General features: G+C 43.2%; 2 protein-coding genes across 2 annotated transcripts; both read left to right on the top strand.

The window, feature by feature from the left end:
- Positions 1–1,316: 1,316 nt before the first annotated feature.
- Positions 1,317–6,396, top strand: LOC117821464 (selenide, water dikinase 3-like). The gene is made up of 8 exons (XM_034695751.1): positions 1,317–1,730; positions 2,290–2,393; positions 3,359–3,466; positions 3,693–3,847; positions 4,907–4,997; positions 5,092–5,191; positions 5,291–5,503; positions 5,750–6,396. Exons 2-8 carry the CDS (start codon positions 2,298–2,300, stop codon positions 5,989–5,991), a joined length of 1,005 nt encoding a protein of 334 aa, XP_034551642.1. The 5' UTR covers positions 1,317–1,730; positions 2,290–2,297; the 3' UTR covers positions 5,992–6,396.
- Positions 6,397–7,793: 1,397 nt separating this feature from the next.
- ap4b1 (adaptor related protein complex 4 subunit beta 1) lies at positions 7,794–22,971 on the top strand. Its single transcript, XM_034696629.1, has 14 exons — positions 7,794–7,898; positions 8,144–8,301; positions 9,436–9,660; positions 9,748–9,878; positions 10,182–10,329; positions 10,956–11,241; positions 11,822–11,920; positions 12,730–12,841; positions 14,215–14,298; positions 14,808–14,911; positions 18,370–18,577; positions 18,727–19,044; positions 21,928–22,065; positions 22,260–22,971. Exons 2-14 carry the CDS (start codon positions 8,189–8,191, stop codon positions 22,736–22,738), a joined length of 2,445 nt encoding a protein of 814 aa, XP_034552520.1. The 5' UTR covers positions 7,794–7,898; positions 8,144–8,188; the 3' UTR covers positions 22,739–22,971.
- Positions 22,972–23,891: the final 920 nt, after the last annotated feature.

Genomic DNA, 23,891 nt, shown 5'->3' with positions numbered 1-23,891 from the left:
GTTATGCAGATGTGACATGGTGTGATTATGGTTTGGTTATGACACTTTGAATATGATGATGTAATATGTCTGGATCACATTGATCACACAAACAGCTGTTTTAAGAATACAAAAGTGAAGAAATGTTCTGAATAAGACTGATCTGTTGTCTGTTGAGCAAATATAAACCAGTAACTCCTTACATCAGCCCATTAAACCACTTCAGCCGGCAGAGAGGACTGGGCGAGATGAACTGTGCCAAATATAACTAACAAGGAAATTAAGTTACTGAAGCCAATCAGCCTTTCAGGTACAGGTTAGGGACTACTTTCACTGTACAACAGGAGGTGGGGTGCTGCTTCAACGAAAAGTAAGGCTGTTAATGCTTCCACAGGTATTTAAATAAGTATAATGAAGTAGATAAAAGCATCCTTTGATTATGACTGCTAGATCCAGGTAAAGGCAGGCTGCACCACCTGTACACGTACTATCTAAACAGGACTTCAGAGTTTTGACAGACTGCGCACTCAGCCGTCGACCGTAAAGCAACCGACAGTATAAGGCTTCTGACCAGAAATAATATATTCTGCCTTCAAAATAAAACGGTGAAACCTAGCTCTGTGACAACCCCACCTTTGCTGTTGGTCAGGTTAAAATGAACTGAATTTGTATGTCGGGGAATTACGGAAGAGGATTAGGGCCACTGAAAAAAGAAAAAAGGTCCAATATTTTTTAAATTATTATTCTGAGAAAAAGGTCCGAATTCTGATTTTTTTTTTCCTCAGAATTCTGACTGAAAACAAAAAAAAAAATTAAGGTCCAATATATATATTTCTTATTATTTTTAGGACTTTTAATCCCAGAATTCTGACGTTAATCTCAAATTCTGACTTTAATCCACTGAAAACAAAAAAAAACTAAGGTCAAATATACATATTTTTATTAGGTATTTTTTCTCATAATTCTGACTTTAATCCACTGAAAACAAAAAAATATTAAGGTCAAATATATGTTTCTTTATTATGATTCTGAGAAAAAAGTCAGAATTCTAACGTTAATCTCAGAATTCTGACTTTAATCCCAGATTCTGACTTTTTTTCTGAGAATTCTGACTTTAATCCCAGAGTTCTGAATTTAATCTCAAATTCTGACTTTTTACTCAGAACAATAATCATTAAAATATATTGGACCATTTTATTTTTTCAGTGGCCCTAATCCTCCTCCGTAGAAATCAAAGTACACTAAGTATTTAGTGCAGTGGGAAGTTTAGGAACATTGAATATCGGGTAGACATGCAGCGTATGACCTTTACTTTGAAAGTATCCACCGGAAATAGCACCGTTTGTATTTTGTCCAGCTTCATGTCAGTCTGTTGTTGAAGCGGCTCTTTCCGGACACACGCTCCATTCATCTCAGTCTTTTTTTTTTTCACCGGTGTCCGTTACTGCAGGTGTCCGTTTGGAGTGGTCTACAGTCCGGTATGTCGGGCTCCACTCCCCCGCCTCCCTCTGTGGAGGGCACCGAGGGATGCTTTCCTCCCGGATACAAACCTTTCAAACCCGAGGAGCACGGCCTGGAGCGCGGGTTCCGGCTCACATCCTACTCGGACCTGAAGGGATGAGGCTGTAAGGTCCCGCAGGAGGCTCTGCTCAAACTCCTGGCGGGACTGGAGGCGGACCGGGCCGATGGGACCGGGAAGGCCGGGGACCAAGGATCGGAGTTCGTCCAGCAGTTGTCCGGCCCCCGCCTCGGTAACACGCTGCCTGGTGCTAACAGGCTAGCTGCCGTTCACTCATTTGACAGATGGACACTTAGTGGCAGTTTTTAATGATAACTATGTCTTCTCCTTATTCATATGATAAGATAACATGACTAAATGACTGTCAGAAGTTCTCAGGCAGCTAAAGGAAATGAAGAATAACAGATGATTGCTCGTTAAGCCAGTTTATGAAGCACAGGCTGAGTTGTGAATGAACCGGTCTGTGAGGTCTGAATGATTCAGCAGAAATCTCTGAGGAGCTTTGAGAACAAAGTTCAGACTGTTGGACAATTATTCCTCACAGATTAGAAGTTACACAATAACTGGTGAAGTGTTTTCTGTTCGAGACTGTCTGGTGTTATTCATTCAGACTCAATGACTGAAGAGACCTCTGCTCTGTTTACACTGTGATACACACTACTGTAAGAAACCACATCAGCACAGAGTTACACACAGCTATCAGAGACATACTCACAGTAAAAACACACCCTCCTTAGACACATATGTAATGTCTCCTCACTGTGTGTGTACGTGTGTGTGTGTGTCTGCAGGTGTCGGGATGGACTGCTGTGTGATCCCTCTGAGGCATGGAGGACTCTCTCTGGTCCAGACCACAGACTTCTTCTACCCCCTAGTGGAGGACCCCTACATGATGGTGAGACACTGACAGGTGTTTCTCTCTGCGAAGATCCAACACACACACACACACACACACACACACACACACACACACACACACACAAACACAGAGCCTGCTTCTGATAACTCAGGAACTATGAAAGGAGTAAGGCTGTCCAAACACAGAGACAGACATGTTGACACACTGATCCTCTTAGCACAAGAGAGCAGAAAGCTAACAGCAGACACACCTGAACACATCATACATCTGAATGATGAGTAGTTACTCCGTGTATGAGTGACTGAAACACCGTCAGCTGCTAAAAGCTTTTAAGGAAATAAAAATCAGAGGAAGCTCCCTGTAGTTATTCTGTGAGGTTATTCTCATGCTCTGTCCGTCTCCTCACTCATCCTCCAGATGTTAGAGAACATATTACTTTGGTTCAGACCCAAACAAATGTTAGTTAAACAAAAAGTTATCATGCAAACTTATTTCTTATGCAGCCTGCATTCACACACATTGATGTTGCAGCATGGCTGAGTTCACTGCATCCTGTGAGATTCAGATGTGTCAGACCTGCAGGAGATTCACCTTGCAATGTCACTGAATGAGAATCGTAAAAAGAGTAAAGTTAGAGCATCTCTTTGCTTTTGTCTCATGGTGACTAATTACATTAAAACAAAAAAACAAACAAAAAGAAACCCTGATAATTGTTGTCTTTTTCTGCCTGATGCATGCACCACACAGGAGGTAAAGGTTTTAGACTGAAAGGTGGACGATACACAGGCTCCATGTTTAATTTAAGTTTGTGTAATCATAAGAATCATAAAACAATAACGGATCAACGGTCACTCTGGAGGTTGTGCCTGAATATCCTGAAATCTGGTTCTTCACTCATGACTTCAACATGTGATGATCTGTTTCCAACCCTTGTTTCTCTCTCTCTCTCTCTCTCTCTCTCTCTCTCTCTCTCTCTCTCTCTCCCCCCCCCCCCCTCTCAGGGCAGGATAGCGTGTGCTAACGTCCTCAGTGACCTGTATGCTATGGGGATCACGGAGTGTGACAACATGCTGATGCTGCTGAGCGTCAGTCAGAAGATGAATGAGAAGGTATCGTTGTGTCAGACCTTTCCGTCAATATCTGAGCCTCTATGTTGACTTACAAGTCTCCATTACACTCTGCATGTTTCAGTGAGGGCAGTATATCTGTGATGGAGCGAACACTTCTCGCACCTGTGTTGTTTCTGTTTATTAATGTCTTTTCCCTCAGCACTTAAAGTTTACACGTTCAGCTAACATCTCTTTTCTTCTCATATTTTCTGTGTGTTTGACGCAGGACCGTGAGCGTGTGATGCCGCTGATGATTCGGGGGTTTCGTGATGCAGCAGAGGAAGGCGGGACTTCAGTGACGGGCGGTCAGACGGTGATCAACCCCTGGATCATCGTGGGAGGAGTCGCCTCAGTCGTCTGTCAGCCCAACGAGTTCATCATGTGAGTGTGATCAGATCATACTCACTCAAAGATGTAGACACCGTCTAAACCTTCACCTTCCCTCTGGTAGTTCAGCTGTAGATTTCCCAGAATGCATCTCATCAGCCCCTCACAGAGCAGACCTGACCTTGCGGTATCAGCAGACGGTGGTCTGTAGAGATCATTATATTGTGCTATTGAGCCGGTGTGTGAGTGTGAGGCTGTGTTGTTGGTGACAGCTGCATCAACACACACATCCACATGTCCCTCAGATCCTCTGACTCGTCACTGCAGACATGAAGCGTCTCTTTTATAAAGTTATCACAGGCTGCAGACTCGTGTTCAGGGTTCACCTGTGCTTTACGCTGCGAAGGGCTTTTTTTGTTTTTGTTAGTGTTTATGAGTGCTAGGATCAGATCTGTGTCCACTCGTCACCTTCTTACCTTAAATGATTATTGTTTTTAAAATGTTGTCATTATTGAAACATATTTTAGTGATTACTCTTTCTGAAACTGAAGTAGAAGAAATCATCTTGCCGTCAGATCCCAGTGCAGAGATCCTGAAGCTCTGAGTGTGACTTCTGTGTAGTTTGACTGAATGATACCAAACAAAGTCTGACATCATGTGATCGGTGTGATCTGTGTGCAGTAATGAAGCTGCTTCATCCTCTTCTGTTCTCCTCCTGAATTCGTCCAATCACACGCAGCGTAGATAGAAACACAAACACCGTCAGAGTCAGATTCTACTTCACTGACATTGAGGATATCTTTAAACTTTAGAGATGACCACAGAGACATTTGACATCATATCCTGCCTCCCCCTGCCCCCTCCTGAAAGGATAAACTTCACGCCGTTAGGGACATTTGTGAAATACATTTTTTGAAAATTTAGAACAGGCTGTCCTAAAATGTTCAGGATTGAAAACTGCTTTAAAACACTTTACAGCTTTCAGGGTTTGAATTTAAAAACTTCCATCATGTTTAAAGTAGAAACTGATTTTCTTTTTTAAGAAGATAAATTTGATTAAAGGAACATTAAAGTTGGACCTCACCGTATCTCGTGTCGTGTGTTTCTCTCCAGGCCGGACGGAGCCGTGCCAGGCGATGTCCTGGTCCTGACCAAACCTCTGGGGACACAGGTGGCTGTGAACGCTCACCAATGGCTAGATCAGGTGGGCTCACCTCAGTGTAATTGATTTTAATGATGATTCAACATATTATTATAATGATGTTTCTTTGCTCACACTGTCTGTGTTTGAACCTCAGCCTGAAAGATGGAACAAGATCAAGCTGGTCATCACCAAAGAGGAAGTCAAAGAGGCCTATCAGGAAGCCATGTTCTCCATGTCAACGCTAAACCGCACAGGTAACAAACATCACACTGACTGACCTGCTTTAGTTTGGATCTCTGTTCACCTGTTTCTGTGTTTCCACGTGTTTCTGACTCTTTAATCTTCACCTCCAGCGGCCGGCCTGATGCACAAGTTCCAGGCTCACGCTGCCACAGACGTGACGGGATTCGGGTTGTTGGGACACGCCAACAACCTGGCAGCACAGCAACGCAACGAGGTGGCCTTTGTCATCCACAACCTGCCCATCCTGGCCAAGATGGCTGCCGTTAGTAAAGCCTGTGGGAACCTGTTCAACCTGGTTCAGGGCACGTCGGCAGAGACTTCAGGTCAGAGAGCAGAAACACAAAGACTGTCTTTATTAACCATGATCCTTTGTTTCTGTGTTTGTTTGTTTTTGTTTGTTTCGGGATGATTCTTATGTGTGGGTTTCCCGTCTGATATTCACTTGCCTCTCAGTGAGATCTTCAAACAAAGGTTAAATGCATAAAGTTGCTCTGTAGGATGACTCTTATGATAAACGTACGATGTTGATGCTGTAACCTCTGATCCTCCTCCTCCTCTCTGTATTTAAGGTGGGCTGCTGGTTTGTCTGCCCAGAGAACAGGCGGCTAAGTTCTGCTCTGAGATGAAGAGTCAGAGCTGTGCGGCTGGAGGTCAGGGGGCGTCGGGTGGAGCCTGGATCATTGGAATTGTAGAGAAAGGCGACCGCCGCGCTCGCATCATCGATAAGCCTCGCATCATCGAGGTTCCTCCACGAGGAAGTCAGGCGGCAAATCAGGACAACAGCCCAGCTCCGAGCCCCAACCTGTCGTAGATGCTGCCTCCTCTGCAGTGTGCGTGTGTGTGTGTTTGTTTGGATGAGTGTGTTTGTGTGTGTGTCTCATTTTCTCACAGTGACATCTTTTCCAGCAGGAGAATGAACGGACAGATTTATTATGAATATTTTGGGATGGAGCCGCTTTAAGAAGACAAAGTTCAGCCATTTAGGAGTTAAATTAGAATCCAGGATAGTTTTCTGCACTTACTCTCCTCCTCCCTGTTTCCCTAGCCCCGCCCCCTTCTGTCATCAATCGTCAAAGACACATATGACTCTTCTAATTTATTTAAATGTGAAAATAATTTCTGCAAACAATCGTCCGACTTCTTCACAGAAAACATTCCAAAATGCCTCTTAAACATTAAATTAAGTGTGTGTGTGTGTGTGTGTGTGTGTGTGTGTGTGTGTGTGTGTGTGTGTGTGTGTGTGTGTGTGTGTGTGTGTGTGTGTGAGAGTGAGTGAGAGTGAGAGTGAGAGTGAGAGTGAGAGAGAGAGTATTTTATCATTGCTGGGTGCTGTGGGTGTGGATGGTGTTTTTTGTTGGTGAATGAATATCATGGAAACGAATCGATCAGTCCTGGCTCTGCCCACACAGTCCAGACGAAGGCTTGAGCAGCTTCCTGTGGACCGGCTGGGTGGAGTTCAGACTGTCCATCTGTCAGCTGATTGGCCGTCCAGCACAAAGTCCCATCTCCCTGTTCCTGTGTATGAAGCTCTGCCTGGTAAACCCCATCAGGTGGGGGTGGGTAGAGTGGATGTTTGCCTTTGGAACGGGGTTGGACTTTCACTGCTGGAGGCCTGAGCTGTCTCTGTTTGTAGATTTCTGCTTTTCACAATCAATAAAACCATCATCAACTCAGACTCTTTGTTTGGCTGTTATGTTGATATTAGATGAACCATGAAAGGTAAACTTTAAATAAATAAATAAATAACACAATTAAAAAAATATGTTTGATCACTTGAGCAAAGACTGATCTGACACTGTTAACACCTGAGAACAGGCAGCACTTGAGGAAATGTCCACGTGTTGGTTCTTTTGTTTAAAGAGGAAGTAAAGAGAAGCAGCTGAGTACACTCTGGGTCGACTAAGACTCCAGATGTACATTTTTGTGGTTCAATCTTTGTTTTGAATAAATTATAAATTATTTATAAATTCATTTCAGTTGATTAAAACCAATTATTCATGAAAAAATAGACAAGTTGAATTAGAAATATGAATATGTTTGTTTCACTCTGGCAAAATACTGTAAGACCCATCTCACCCAGGTCACCACCTCTTTGACCTGGCGCTTCAGAACTCTGAGCACCAGAACATACCGGCACTGGAGCAGCTTCATCCCTCAGGCCGTATCCCTCATGAACAATCACACTGTAAACAACTAAAGATTCCTGTGACTAATCACATACATGTGCAATACTTTGATTTTCAGTGCAATACCTCATAGCCATGTGCAATATTTTAAATCATTCATATATTCATAACATATCTTATTATCATATTAATCTATTTAATGTCTTTAAAAGTACTTCTATACCTTTCTTTGTACAGATATTATTTTTATTTAGAACTTTTTGATTTGTGTTTAGGTTTATATATTATTGCCCTTACTGTCCTGCTGTTAAGTACCAGTGTTCCATTCCCCACGTCAAACTCCTTGTGTGCGCGAGCTCACTTGGCAATAAAGCTTTCATTCTTGAATCTTGAATCTTGAATCATGAAAATCTGAGTCATATTCTGAGTGAATTTAGTGCCTATTTTGTAATTTCTCTCTTCACCAGCAGATGGCAGCACAACACAAAGTACAAAACTAACCGTCGAAGAAGAAACCCGGAAGCGAGTGAGATGTAAACAGTCCTGTCATATTACAGCGGTCTGCTGAAATCCTTCATTTGAGTGTTTAACGGTAATTTATCTGTATTGAATATTTGATACAATTAACAGATGTTTTCGATTTAAAGACATTGGATATGTGATTAATAAAACGTCCATATTCGATACATTTGAACATCAGAAGGCTTCCCTTTCTCCTCTGCGGTCATATTTTTCACCACACTGCTTCGAAACTCGTTGTTCACTTCTCTGTTTCTGTCTAATTTTCAAGCATGTATTTAAATTAAGAATTATCACTGTATTTTTCTGCTTTGTTAGCGTGCAGTCTCTGTGCGGACTCCGTGCGGTCTGTGTCAGTGCGTCATGCCGTACCTGGGCGGTGAGGACGCGGTGCGGGAGCTGCGGAGAGCTCTGTCCAACCCAAATGTCCAGTCCGACCCGCTGCGCTACAGAAACACCATCCTGAAAGTCATCAGGTGAGAGACACAGGTGACAGATAGGCTGTAGTAGTCCATCAGGCCGGTGTCATCCGGCTGGGGTTCACAGTTTAACATTTACTGGGGCCCCACATCCCTGCTCCTCTATTAAATATATTAAACTACAACCCGCGTGACGTCTAATTTGTCTCAATTAGAACTGCGACAATTGGGATTGCTGATACAATTCAACAGGTTGTGATGCGTACGGGTTAGATTAGGATAAGAAAATTACTGGTTTTAATCAGTATCACAGAATTGATCATTTATGCTACTGCATCTCCTCAAATAAGTGGCCCTGGTTTCACCTCTGGCCCTTGGCTGTATGTCAACCACGAGCTGTCCCTTCAGCTGTGCTGTTAGTAATAGCCATAATGTCCCAAAATGATCACGCACCCTGAGCTCAGATTGAACCCCAAGTTTTTAATGCTGTATGTAAATGTGAATTCCTTTTTACAGGTTGCATATGTTTAATGAAAGATAGAACAATGTATGTGTAACAGGCTGGGGGTTGCAGGGTAGCACACATTACTATACCTGATACACTGTAAAGTTTAAACAGTAGCATCAATATCCCAATACAAACATTTAATACAGCAAGACAATTAAATAATGATATATCAAAATATCTGATTAAAGAAAGGCGGAATTGATGTCAGCAGCAGCACCGTTGGGAAAGAAAGATATATATATATATATAAATAAATAAAAAGACCCCCCCCATCTTAATCCCAACCCCAGCCCCAACTCCAAACCCACCCCACAATCCTAAGGTTAAGAACGGAATATATGCAACAATAATAATAATAACAATACAAGGATGGATTAGTGACTTTGATAAGTCAGGATGGCGATGTATTACTGTATCAATGTTTTCTCCCTCTCCTCATATGTAGAGATATTTTCATTACTATAACTTAAATCTCAGTTTAAGCATGCCTGCAGCAGACTTTTTTTCTGTAAATACAAAGCTTGAAGAGATCCTCATTAATGACAAACAGCACAGAGTGCTCACCTGGGAACACCAGACAGTACTCCTGATATGCAAATTTCTGATTGTGTTTCCCCTTTACATCCTGGAAGCTCTACTCTCTCTTTACCTCGCTCTCCCTGTTCTCCTTCCCTCCATCTCAGGTCGATGTCTCAGGGTATCGATGTGTCAGGTCTGTTCAGTGAGATGGTCAAAGCGTGTGCCACTGTCGACATAGTTCAGAAAAAACTGGTCTACGTCTTCCTGTGTTCCTACGCTGCTCTGAACCCAGAGCTGTCTCTGCTCGTCATCAACACGCTGAGGAAGGACTGTCAGGATCCCAACCCCATGGTGCGCAGCCTGGCCCTGAGGAACATGACCAACCTCAGGTGATGTCCTGCTCACTTTAGTCCTGAGCAAACCGTCACATCTGCTCCTGAGTGTTTGACTAACAAGTTTACATGTCTGTGTCTCAGGTTACCCTCTTTGGCGGAGTACGTGGAGCAGCCTCTGACGGCCGGGCTCAGAGACAGAGCAGCGTGTGTGAAACGAGTAGCTGTCCTCGGCTGGGCCAAGCTGCACAACCTCCAACCGGACTCAGAGATCGGTACAGTCTGTTTCTGCTTCTCTCTCCTCTTCCTTCTTTTTCACACAGCTCCACCTGTTAGAAGTTCACTCAGTCTGAAGAGACTGAAAGATTACTGTTGGACTGAGAAGAGTGAGGGATAGAGTAGACTCAGCTGTGTGTGTGTTTCTATGTAGAGTGTATGTGCAGGTCCTGTTGGTGACACAAACTTGAACTTGTCCTCTCATTAATCTGTGTGGATCCTGCTGTTTTCTTAGATTTATAAATAATTGAATTAACCAAAGCTAAGTTGTTGTGTGTTGTCACTGTGTTGATCTGTCTCAGATGCATCCGTGGTGAACGAGCTGTACAGCCTGCTGAGGGACCCCGACCCCGTGGTGATGGTGAACTGCCTCCGAGCTCTGGAGGAGATCCTGAAGGAGGAGGGAGGAGTGGCTATCAACAAACCCATCACACACCACCTCCTCAACAGGTGAGGCTACTACTACCATAAACCATTTCACTGAATGTCAGAGCGGTATGAGCTTTGTGTTTATTAAAGCTCTGTTTACTGAAGAACCTCTGAGAGGTCACACAGATGAAGAAGAGTCTGTGTTTTTTTATTCCTTTTGTTTGTAACTGGAGCTTTGATCTGCAGCACTCAGCCTCTCTTTCTCTCTTCCTCTTTCTCTCGTCCTCTTTCTCTGTTTCTCTGACCGTCATCCATTTGTCTGCAGACACTTAATCCAATCAGCTCTTCCATTAGCCTCTCAGTTCTCTCTGATGGATTTTCTCTGTCGGTGTTACCAGGAAACCTTCAGAGAGATCAGAGACTGTCTGTGGGCTCCAAACCTCCTGCTTCCTGCCATAGCCTGCACATGAGTCTTTACAAACTAACAACAAAGTCTTTGAGGAGTGTTCTGTAACAGTCTTCAGAGTAAGCTCCTCCAGCACTCTTCACTGTGTGTATGAATAAATAAATGAGCTACATAACAGACAGCACAGTGCTGTGGTGTGTGTGCGTCCTGACAGCGTGAACAGGTATCGGAGGATCAGCAGATCTTTTACAGGTTCATCTCCTCCTCCTGGTTTAAGTCAGCGTGTCTCTTCTCCTCTCAGGCTGAAGGAGTGTGACGTGTGGGGTCAGTGTGAAGTCCTCAGAGTCCTGCAGCGGTACAAACCTCAATCAGAGGACGAGCTCTTCGACATCCTGTCCCTGCTGGATGCCTCCCTGGTCAGCCCTCACCCACCTGTCATGGCCGCCACCCTCAGCCTGTTCCTCCACCTCTGCTCAGGCCTCCCTGCCGTCAGTCAGGCAGCTCTGGAGCGAGTACGTGGACCCCTGCTGGCTGCCTGTGGCAGCGCGTCCAGAGAGATGAGTTTCGCCGCCCTCTGCCACATACAGGTAAGTGTGAGAGTCAGGTGAGGAGCTAACAGGTGTGAGGTTTTATTACTCATATATGACTCTGTGTGTTTGCAGGCTGTCACTTAAAAGCACTCTTTTATTATAAGGCCTGTTATTGGACCGCATTTATATTTAATCCATGTCTTAAAGGATATTTCAGCCGGACTAGGTCTGTATTTTATTTGACTCTGCGTTTAAAGGAACATTTAACAGAAACTTTACACCCTCATTTTGATGAACTTCTTTCATTACTTTTCAAACTCCAAGACATGTTTGGTGTAACTGCAGACCTAGAAGAATCAAAAGGAGAATAAAACGATAAACTTTATCACTCAGCCCTGAAATACTGTATTAAATCATTTTTATATTCAGTGGTTGAGATTAAGCCTGTGTATCTTTTATTGACTTATCTTCTGTGTCTGGAAATAATTTCTGCTATCATTTATCATATTTATTCAATATTATCATATGGATTTAATTTGCATGTGTGTGTGTGTGTGTGTGTGTGTGTGTGTTTGTGTTTAGTTTTTTGATGTGTTCTGCAGTTTGAAAATAATCACAGCTCTCACTCCTCCTGCAGCTCCTGTTGTGTTCTCTTCCTGGCCTCATGGGGGCGCACTACAAAAGGTTCTTCTGCGGCTACGCTGAGCCGGCCTACATCAAGCAAAGGAAGATGCAGGTGAGTCAGACACTCGCTCTGAGCCTGAGACTTATTTACTGGAGTCACAATCCCATTCACACACACACACACACACACACACACACACACACACACACACACACACACACACACACACACACACACACACACACACACAGAATTCACAGAAGTCCTTAGAAGGACATTTTGGTTGCAGGGTGAACTGCGTAGCTGGGCTGATCCAGAATCCATCATGTGCTCTCAGTCTGTTCAGGTCTTTTCCTGGCACTGGTTGTTTACAGAGTCGGCAGATCCTGTTTATAGAAAGGAATGTCCCCAGACCCTGATCGCCTCATGAGGCTGAGACAGATGGAAGAGCAACATACAATACAACTGAAAGAGTGAAACCTGCAGACATCAACTCTGAATCTATATATGCAAAGAGGGCCAATACAACTTCCCCTCATGACATCAGACACACTGTTAATGGATGAGATGTAAAAGAGGCTTACAGGTTCCTGTTCCGCAGCTCTCAGGACAATAGCATTAAAATACAATGACCAACTCCACTCAGCTGATGTGCAAACAGAGCCGGGAGCTTTCCTGATTTAGTGACTCACACACTGCTGTAAGAACTCTGAGAGGTTTGGAAAGCACTGGATGGATGGGTTTTGAGACTCTGAATAACATTTAGAGAAAACGGAGAAAGTCATGCATGGTCTCTTCACAGAGCAGAGCAAATCAGTACCTCACTTCTGACATGATGTCCACAGAGTCTCACCTGTGCAGTCACTGTGTGGTACTCTGTGTGTGCAGTAACTGTATGATACTCTGTGTTTTGTGTCCAGGTGCTGGTGGAGCTGGTGAATGATGAGAATGTTGTCATGTTGCTGGACGAGTTGAAAGGATACTGCACTGATGTCAACACTGATACCGCCCAGGCTGCAATCTCTGCAATTGGTAAACACGCTTCTATTGTCCAGATCACAGGAGCACAACCTCCCACTTCCTCTCCCTGTTATTCAGAGGTCGCCATTTCCCTTCAGGTTGAACAGTAACGAGAGGATCAGAAGGAAAACATTGAATTTACACAAAGATGTAAGTTTTAAGAGTACTAAAGGAATCACTAAGTATCTGTAGGTGGTATGAGGAGGGTAAGACTTTGAGTGTTGAATTCCTGTAACTTTTAGTCCCAGGAACTCTTTCTCAGTGATCTTAAAGGTTCCTTCCGCCAGCTTCAGTCCTGTGCTCTGTTGCATTTTAAAGACGTTTGTACAAGTCATTATGTGTGGGACTAGCTAATGGATATATAAGATATACAGACAACATAAACAAACAGAGACACTGTAAACCACAGCTTGCTTCCTGTGCGATCCAGTACTCAGTGTATTTGACCATTAGAGACTGAACCTAGTTCTGGCTTCCCGTTTCTCTGTTGCTGCTCTGATCAGCTGATCACTTTAAACAAAAACAGAAGTTGTGTTTTGGTTATAAAATAATGGAGATAAAAATTAATGCTGTAAGAGCAGGTCAGCCAATCAGAATGTTAAGAGTCCAAAGGTCATGAGCTTTAAGAGAGTTTGGAGTCATTAAGTTTCCATGGAGCTAAATGTGGATCCTGGTCCCTGTGATAACACATAACAAGCCTTTGTGTCCACAAAGTGTGCTGCAGAGGAATATCAGCTCTGTGCTGCATGTGCATATTTTTTTTTTCACAATATGTTTATTGACATTTTTGTTTTCCATTACATACATAAACAGTCAAGAACATAGACAAAGATTCATCCAGCATACACACACACACACACAAGCAAAACAAAACAAAAAACCACCTACCCCATCAGCCCGTATCAAAATCAATTGAGTGTGCAAAATAAATTAAATTAAATTAGCCAATTGTGATTCCCACAGTTTCTTTTAGAGACAGTCCACGTTACCATCCCTGATGGTAGCCATTTATGGCTCCCAGAGCTGCATGTACATATTTAAATGAGCTGTTATAAAGTCATTTTGGTCAAATTGTTCCCTTACTCTGCAAATAAACCTCACCAAAAATGCCTAACTCACAAACAGCGTTGCCAATGGATGAGGGCTGTCACGCACTATTCAGTGGTCACGACAGTTCCACCTCTACATGACTGGAAAATATATATATATACACAAAACAAGAGCAGACTACTCAGTGCTGCAGAACTTTATGACCATGTTTGAGCTTGGATATCATCAGAGCAATATGTTTGTGAGTCAGACCTTGGAGTGGATTAGAAGAGTCTCTGCTGTGAAATGTGTCTCTCATATCTCTGTGATTCTGGGTTTCCTGTGTGGCCGTGCAGGTCGGATTGGGCGAAGCTACAGCGACAAATGTCTGGAGATCCTAACGGGACTGCTCGGACTCAAACAGGACCATATCACCTCAGGTAAACATCTACAGGTTTCTACACACAACACAGATACGTGGTTTTAGGGTCTTCACTAGAAGACTAGAATCTCCTGCTTACTTAAAGCTCCTCCTCTGTTTTAGCTCTGAGACTCTGGAGACACTCCCACCTTCTGCATCTAAAGACATCCCATTCTGTCGTCTGTTTTTGAAAACTCTGACAGGCTGCCTGATGATCTTTGAACTTGTATCTCTTTGTCTGTGCATGTTTGTGTTTAGACTTGCAGCCCACAAAATATAAACACATGTTTACTAGGAGCTGGTTTGACAAGATTTGAAATATGATCTGAAATCTGGAGAGAAGTCTGAATATTGAGTCTGAATGTGGATGCTACGGTCAGTCTGTGTTTGTTTAGTGTGTTTGTGTCTTTTTAGCACAAAGTGACATGTTGCTGTTGGCACCTGTTTTTCTTCCATGAAGACTTTTTCCATAACATCCCTCTGTGTTTGCTCCCCCTGTCCCTCCTCCTTCTCCTCCTCCTCCCTCAGCCGTGGTGCAGACGATGCGTGACCTGGTGTGGGTGTGTCCTCAGTGCAGCGACACTGTGTGTGTGGCTCTGGAGGGCTGTGAGGACACACTGCAGGACAGCCAGGTCAGTCAGACACACACACACACACACATACACACACACACACACACACACACACACACACACACACACACACACAAACACACACACACACACACACACACTGACAGCACGTCAGAGTAAAAAACGAGACTTCATGTGGTGACAGATTTCAAAGAGATGAAGACAAAGTCCTCTCTCGGTGCAGAATATTTACACGGTATATTTACTCTTAAATGAGGACTACACTGTCTCTTTTTGAGAATAACTGAGACCTCTTCGTCCTCTGTGGGTTAAACTTGATGTTCATTCAATGTAAAGTTTACAGGAATAGTTAGCGGTAGCAGAGAATGTTAGAAACTTCAGCATGTGTACTCAAAATGCTCCCGAAAAAGAATCCTAGGTAAAATATCAGATCATGCAGGAGAGAGGAGAGTGTTTACATTGAAGGTCTTGAAGAGGAAGTGTGATCTCAGAGATGAGCCGAAGCTTTAACACAAGCTCACAGCTCAGGTCATCAAACAGCAGAGGTTTCCTCTCTGTGTTTTGTCATTTGCTCTCAGAGAAGCCGGTGTCAGTTTGAACAATCTGAGGTGGTTTCACTGTTTGTTGATGGCTCAGTTCACATTTGATTTGTATGAACACAAACACAGACCCACAGTGTGAGTTTGTGACACAGTGACCAGACTGTGTTTTTAGCAATAACAGACTTCTTCCTTCATTTTGTTTCTAATAAACAGTTAGAAGTTACAAACAGGCTTATATTTACCACACCTTTACACATCCTCTGTAAATCTGTGTTTTCACACCTGCACACCATGTGACTGTAGTAAATCCAGGTGAACTCCACCTCTGGTAACATGACTCCTCTGAGGAGAGAGACACAAATGAGATGCATAATGTGACTCCTCCGAACACCTGTTGCCTGTCTGAGGCTGCATTCATCACAACTGCTTCAGTCACTGAGGCTGCTCCCTGCAGCAGGTCATAAATATATTCACTGTAGCATCCCCGGTCGAATGATGAGCTTACTCTCCAACTGATGGTTCACATAGTTTTATTTAGAATCGTTCCTTCCATATCCATGAACATAGTGAACACACCGTAAGAGCTAAAACAAGATAAAAGAAGAAATATATCAATACCTTTGTACATATTAAATAATTATTTAGCTCCTTACAATTACGTGTTCAATTATATCAACAATAATGTATTTTAAACCTTTTGGCCATTTCACTGCATCATGGACATACTTGACAGCCTCATCAAATTGTACTTCTTACTTGGACTCAGCAATAAGGAGATACTTCTGATTCTAGCCCAGAATCGTCACATTATTATAAGCATCAGGACTTTGAAAAGACATTGCAGGTGTTGTGCCTAGAAACGCCTGCACGCCGAGAATTGCATGCACCTCGCGGGAACGCGCACTGCTCATAGTCAAAACTCTGTCTCTTAAGCTGAATAATAGGTGGATGCATCTTTCGGCAGACAAATCAGTATTGCCGAATTATGCATCCACCCATAAAGTTAGTGTCAGATGTTTTGTAGAGCCACAACCTGCTGTCAGCTCATATTTTGGGCTTCGTGGATTCATTATTTACAAAAATATGACTTGTTATTGTCTCTGCAGGCGTTTCTTTAAAAACTCGATTTTTTAAAGTATTTTCTCGAAAATCTACGACTTTATAATCTCAGAAATTTTTTGTTTTTTTCTCGAAAATTTCGAGTTTGATTTCTAATAGATTTGCGACTTTATAAACTCGAAAATTTACTTTCCTTTTTTTATTTTTTATAATGGCCCTAATACGCCGTCGTACAAACCAAACTGAAAACATGATGACTTATTCTTCACTCTGATGTTTTTACTAAAGTTACATCTGATAAAGGTTAAATTGTTGAGTAAGAAAAACTTGAAATATTTAAAACATGCTCAAATTCAAAAAATGAAAAACCAAAAACATCCACATGAAGGATCCCATTACATCATTTTTCTTCAGTCATACAGATGAAAATATATTTGCTCCTTTGTTTTGTTTACTTAGTTTTAGTTTTTTAAAGTTTAGTTTTTAATTTAATTAAAAGAAAATGTTCTTGAGTCTAGTTTTGTTATCATGTGAGCTCTCTTCATGTGAAAACCTCGGTTCATTTCTTAAAGTGAGTTATGCTTTATGTCTCCCAAGATCAAGAAAAGTATGACTTGATATATTCATCAGTCCACCACATGAAGCTCTCAGCATGTTGTAGAATAGCAGACGTTTCCGTTATGTCCAGCTGAGAGTGTTAAAGGTGACATATCACGCTTTTTTCATCAATATATATTGGTCTAAGAGGTCCCCAAAACATGTCTTTAAAGTTTATGCTCAAAAAAACACTTTGAAATCAGATTTTGGCATGCCTGAAAAGCCCTCTTCTTCAACCCTCCTCAGAACACTCTGTTTTCCCTCTGACCATGCCCCCTCAGGAAGTGGATGTGCCCTCGGCTCTCCGTCACGTTGATCTAATGTTTACATATTGGCTGAATATACACGGCTGCTCAGAGATCGCATTACTTCAACCCTCTGAATCTGATCCAGAATCTGATCCTGACGGAGAGGCGCCTGCAGCAGGACCTTTCTGAACGATTGGTCATAGATTTAGTGTTACTTGTTGTTTTATTTATCAGTATGTAGACGTGTGTCTTGGTACACAGCTACGAACATGTAACTATGTGGCTATGCTAACTAGCGCTAGCACTTATCCATGATAAATAAAAATCATCCACTAGATCTTCAAATCTGCAGATGTGGGGAGTAAAACCGACCTTTGCCAGAAAGGCAGCAGGACCTTTTATGAAGGATTGGTCACAGATTTAGTGTTTCTTGTTGTTTTAGTTGTCAGTGTGTCTTGGTACACAGCTACAGCTACAGCTATGAACATGTAGCTATGTGGTTATGCTAATTAGTGCTAGCACTTTTCCATGAAAAATATAAATCATCCACTAGATCTTCAAATCTGCAGACGTGGGGAGTAAAACCGACCTTTGTGTTTATTAAGACAGCCTACAACTAGTATGCCTCCTTCCTAAGCTCCTTGTTAGCACACGTGTGCAGGGAATGAAAAACGGAGGAGGAGTTGAGTTGTATTTTATACAGTCTATGGGCTGAACAAGCTCTGAGCTCTGACTCCGTGACAGACCGGATATTGTTGTTACGTAACAAAAACACGGAAGTCTGAAACGGCTCGTTTCACACACATTTACAGAAAGGTGTAGAAATCAGAACAGGGGCAGAATGGATTTTTTTAATTCTCGGGGGGTTTGTAGACATGCCAGGGAAACATATTTCAGGTAGAGAACCATTAAAAAGTCCAATTTGCATGATATGTCACCTTTAAATCTCTGATGAACATTTTCAGTGGAAGCTTCTGGATCAGTTTAAAGATGATCAGAATAACAGAGACAAACTATCAGCCTCAGGTCTAACCCTCTCCTCCTCCATCAGGGCAGGCAGGCCTTACTCTGGCTGCTGGGTGTGTACGGGGAGCGGGTCTGTAGCGCCCCCTACACGTTGGAGGTGTTCATCGACGGCGTGAGGAGTGAGGCGTCTGTGGGGGTGAAGATGGAACTGCTGACAACCGCCATGAGGCTATTTCTGTGCCGACCTGCAGAGACGCAGGACATGCTGGGACGACTGCTGCACTACTGCATAGGTGCGTTTGTGTGTGTGTGTGTGTGTGTGTGTGTGTGTGTGTGTGTGTGTGTGTGTGTGTGTGTGTGTGTGTGTGTGTGTGTGTGTGTGTGTGTGTGTGTGTGTGTGTGTGTGTGTCAGATAGACTTTGACTCTTGTTTTTTTTCACAGAGGAGGAGACGGACATGTGTGTGCGTGACCAGGCTCTCCTTTACTACCGCCTGTTGCATTGTGGGATTGAAGAGACTCGTAAGGTGCTGCAGGGTCGGAGGTCAGATCCCTCCCTGGGCGTTCTGATTGGCCGCCCTGCAGAGCCCATCAGCCAATGGGCATCCAGCTTCAACACTCTGGAGCCTCTAAAGCAGGTCACCGTGGAGACAGAGTCCCCCAGCAGAGGAAGTCCTGAACATGTGACCTTTGACCTTTCAAAGCCCAACACTGACCTCTCTGACACTCTGAGCTGCAGCCAGGTGGAGGAGCTTCATCCAGGTGAGTGTAGAGTTCAAACCTTTCTCTGAACTGTGATGTGAAGATTCCTTAGAGCAGGTTTGGGATATAACAGGAGAGTATTATTAGGTATGGGATGACAGCATGGTATGGTAACCTCTCTGTTCAGCTCAAAACCAAACTCTCTCGCCTGGTGCAGACTGCAATGAAGGTCATAGGGAAGACTGGCAACCCTTCCATACTGGCAATTTATGAGCAGTGTGTTCTTGGGCAGGCTCAGAGAATACTTGTAGACCCGTTACACATTCTTTACTCTGAGTATGAACTTTTACCGTCTGGAAGAAGGTACAGAGTCTCAAGTGTAAATTGAATCGTTTTAAAAACTCCTCCCGATCTCTATTAAAATTTTAAATAGTGAATAGCCTGTTAGGGTTGGGACAGTGTTAGGGTGCTCTCTCTTTGATATTATGCTGTGTGTTGTATGCATGTGGACTATTTATTGTTTATTATTGTTAGGGCCCGAGCACTGACGGGCAGTGGCGGCGAAGGCCCTATTGAAACCCTAAGGATTTTTATTTTTATTTGTTACGCCACTTCAAACTCATTTTTGGAGCCCTGAACATGCATGAAAGCGCAGATATATTTGCACACTCATCAGGCCCGGTAAAATATTTACTAATTTATAGGTCTTGTGCAAAAATTCTCAAAAATGTGCTCACTAGCGCCCCCTAAAGTTTTCAAAAACGCCTCCCCATAGAGCTTATTTTGAGCTACTTGCTTGAAAATTAATACGCATATTCATGGAATTAGGACGCACAAAAAAGCCTCCTGCACCCATATCTGAAACTCAACAGGAAGGGCGCCACCTAGCTCTGATAATTTAAAATGGCGTCCAAATAAGGGTGCATACTTTTGCTAACTCCTCCTAGGGTTTTTCTCCGATTCAGTCCAAACCAATGGCAACCTATAGTAGACACATTGACGATTCAAAATCATTAAAGGCATTCCGTTCAGACTAAAATTGGGGGCGTGGCAGGCGTTCAGGCTGTGCATCAAACGCACATACAGTTTTGAATATGAAGAATGACGCCCAAACAAGGGTGCATACTTTTGAGAGCTCCTCTTAGGGGGTTTCTCCAATTCAGTATTGACGATTAAAAATTATTAAAGGAATTCTGTTCAGACTAAAATTGTGGGCGTGGCACACTGTCAAGTTTGGAGGTTTTCTTGGCAATCTGCCAAAAACTTGGAACATTTGCACCACCTAAGGCAGTATATAATCTCAGATCTTGCTTTCACATCATGTGGTGGCAAATATCAGGCGGTGGTTTACATGTGGCAGTGGCTCACGTAGGCGGCGGCTGCAGGTGTGCGAGGGCCCGTTCATCGCCGCTTGCGGCTTTAATTATTATTTTTTTTCTTATTTATTTATGTGTTCTTTTGTCATTGTGGTGATTTTTGAAGGAGCAGGTAACATGTGCAGCACTGATGTCAAAGACAAATTTCCTTACGGGGACAATAAAGTACATTGTATCTTATCATATCGTGTCATAACATTAACATAGCGGGGGAACATAATTCTGTGTTTCTGTCCATCTCTTTCTCTGCAAATGAGACTCTAGTCTTTAAGAAATAGATCACGGATGAGCAGTTAAAACAACAACAACAACAACAACAGCTCCTTCGGCTTGAAAAGATCAAGTCAGGATATCTACTAAACTTATCCGATACCTGCTGTCTTATATATGTCTGATTTCAGCTGAAATCAGTATGTGTTGTTAGATACAGTGAAGCTGAGACTCAGTAGAGACAGATGGACAGGCACTGGATTCCCCGTCATGTGAGATGTTTAGCTCCATTCTTGGAATTTTTCTTTGTGACTGTTTCAGAGAAGTTCACGACGGAATTCCATCTGCAGACTCTTACTACATGAGATGTTTTTGTGAGGGGACGTGGTGCAGTTATTCTCACAGTGTGTGATGTTGTTTGATGGTTGATGGATGCTCAGTGAACACTAAGCTGTTTGTCTCTGCTCAGCAGGTTAAAGCTTGGTGTCAGGTCGATCAGGTTTCATACAGTCTGCTTTAACAGAACATGAAAAGGATGGATCTAAGGGAAAAGTGAATGAATTGAACGAATACTCAGGCTTCTAAAGGAGCTGCAGGTATTTCTAGTTTCTATAACCTGTTTTTTCTCTTCCCCAAGCAGTCCACACCTACAGGAATGATAGTGAGTCAGTGACTGTTGTTTGTTGCTGCATAACTAATGAAGCCCTGTGTTCAGGGTCAGAGGGGAAGAGGGGAAGAGGTAGAGGAGTTTTTGATGATTGATCTGTCAGGATTAGAGAAGTTTTATTTATTGTGTTTTACATTGAGGTTTAAAAAAAGGACACTCATTCTTTAATCAGGTAAAAATGAAGAGGTTTATAATTTGGTCAAAGTGGAAGCACTGGTTGAACTGGTTTCCTGCAAACATTTTATATCAAGAGATGTGTGTTGTGCTTCTGCGTGATGTTCTTGTTAACATGTTTATTCAACTTTAACTCAGTGTTGACTACTTTATTAAACCTTTCTTAAAAGATCTTCATCGTATTTTAATCTGTAACTTTAGAGAGTGTAACAGACTGTTGTGTGCAGTAAGGAGAGAGGACTGTACTCCCTCATGTCTGCTGGGATCTCTCTCAGAGAGCTTCCTGTGTTCTCCCTCGGGGTCGAACTTCTGTAAAGTTTTTCAGACTGAAGATGTTTTTTCTCTCTCCCAAGGTTAAGGTCCTTTATTTATACGACTGCAGGACCATTTTAATCACAGATCGCCTCCTCTGGCACTCATCCAAACTTCTTGTCTCCCCAAATTCATCCTCACCCTCCTCCACTCTGTCCACTATTCTGCTGCTGCCTCCTCTCTCTGTCTCCTTCTTCCTCTCAGACTCAGATGATGTGGGTCGGTGCACAGACTCCTCTGCTGACGTGCTGCCCCCCCTCAGCCTGTCCCCCTCCCCGGCTCTCGGTCCGGAGCAATTTGAACGTCTGTGGCTGCAGGGACAAGCTGTGCATGCAGAGCGAGGTAATTCAATAGATAGAGATTCTTTTATTCTGAAAGCTGTCTCCTCCAGAGAGAAAGAGTGACAGAGAGGAGAGGACACAGACTGTAAAAGCAAAGTGAAATCAGCAGCCTGGACTTCATTCACTCAGTGACAGAGCTGAAGTGCTCGTTCTGAGTAAGACTTAAGCTTCTCTGTCTTTTTGATGTGTGTCCAGGTTCTGGTGACGCTGAGAAGGAAGAGGAGGAGTTTACTTGTTTGGTGGAACATGTCCGATGTCCTGCAGTTCCTCACTGCTCACCTCAGAGTCTTCAGGCCGCAATGCAGCTGCTCAACATCCAAACGTTAGCCTTCACGCCTCCACACACGCTCCCCTGGAGGGTCTACCTGTACACACATACTCAGCACATGCACTCTGGAAACACACCACGCAGCACGCTCATACTTGGGGAGCTGCTGTACACCGGGAAGGACAGAGAGGTGACGGTGGAGGGAGGGGAGGAGGAGGAGGACGGGAGGGGTACAGATGAAGCAACAGGTGACGGTGCTAGACGCAGAGAGTCGAACAGGAAAGACGAAGAGGAGGAGGAGGTGAAAGTGACTCTTTATCAGCAGCCCAGAGACGAATATGCTCTGAGAGGGTTTGTGTCTATCCTCACCTCTGTGCTACACACACTGTCCTCAGAGCGAGAGTAACACACACACACACACACACACACACACACACACACACACACACACACACACACACACACACACACACACTCTCACACACTCTCACACACACACACACACACACACACACACACACACACAAACACACACACAAACACACACAAACTCATCATGTGACTCGTTGTTCAAGCTAACATGCTCACTGATCATACATGTATCAAAGCTCCTCCAATAAAATGCTCTGGCTAATGTGACCCTCCTTTTGCAAAGTACTGTCACCCTGAAAGTCTGTCTGCAGGAAACATCAGCAGCAGGTTTCAGGGATTCATATCAGAACAACAACATGTTTGAGCACCAGAGATTCTTTACTGTCCACCGCAGACCTCAGGGTTCAAAGTTTGAATATCAGGATCGCAAAAACCTTAAGAGGACAGAGGAGGCTTGATAGTATAGACAATATTCTATGACAACATGGAAATACAGAGAAGGTATGCAAACGAGAGTTAGGTGCACTTCCCTCTTTCACAGTTTCTGAAATAAAGCTGAGAAAGCAGACTTTACACATCTGTAATCTCCCCACACTCAGAAACAAACTTTAATAGGACTCAGGTTAAGTCGTCAGGATGAAGTCTATTAAAGAGTAATTAAAGCGAGGTGAGGGTTTGAACTGATGGGGGCAGTGTGGAGGACGGAGCGATAATAGAAGACAAACTGATTGAGGAAGCAGCTCAACGTGTCTGAGGCTGCAGAGCTGCAGGATATCTGAGATTAAAGCTTTAATGGATGTTTTTTTTAATGATGATGTGTGAGCAGCTGAGAGGCTCCTCTGTGTCTGACTATAACAGTCAGGAGATGTTCATGCTCCTTTTCAGAGGAATGGAGAGGATTTCCCTCTTTTTTCCTCTTTATAAAAGATGCGACATAAGACCCACCTGGTTCCTTTTCCCATCCTAGTTTTGTCAGATAACGGTGAGAGCCGTCCTGACGAATTCAGCTGGATGTTTAAAAGAAGAAGAAGATTCTTATATCCTATAAGATTAAGAAAGTCCTCATTTAATAAACTCATGTAATAATGTTTATTTACTCCTCTACTTTCACTACTCATCAGTTATGGCGACCCCTGTGGATGAAGAGGTAAGTCTCATCTTTCGATTGATCCTTCCTCTACATGTGA

The sequence above is a fragment of the Notolabrus celidotus genome, chromosome 11 (assembly GCF_009762535.1).
Source record: "Notolabrus celidotus isolate fNotCel1 chromosome 11, fNotCel1.pri, whole genome shotgun sequence".
In the NCBI taxonomy this organism is placed as follows: Eukaryota; Metazoa; Chordata; class Actinopteri; order Labriformes; family Labridae; genus Notolabrus; species Notolabrus celidotus.
This window is presented reverse-complemented; position numbering and strand designations above follow the sequence as displayed.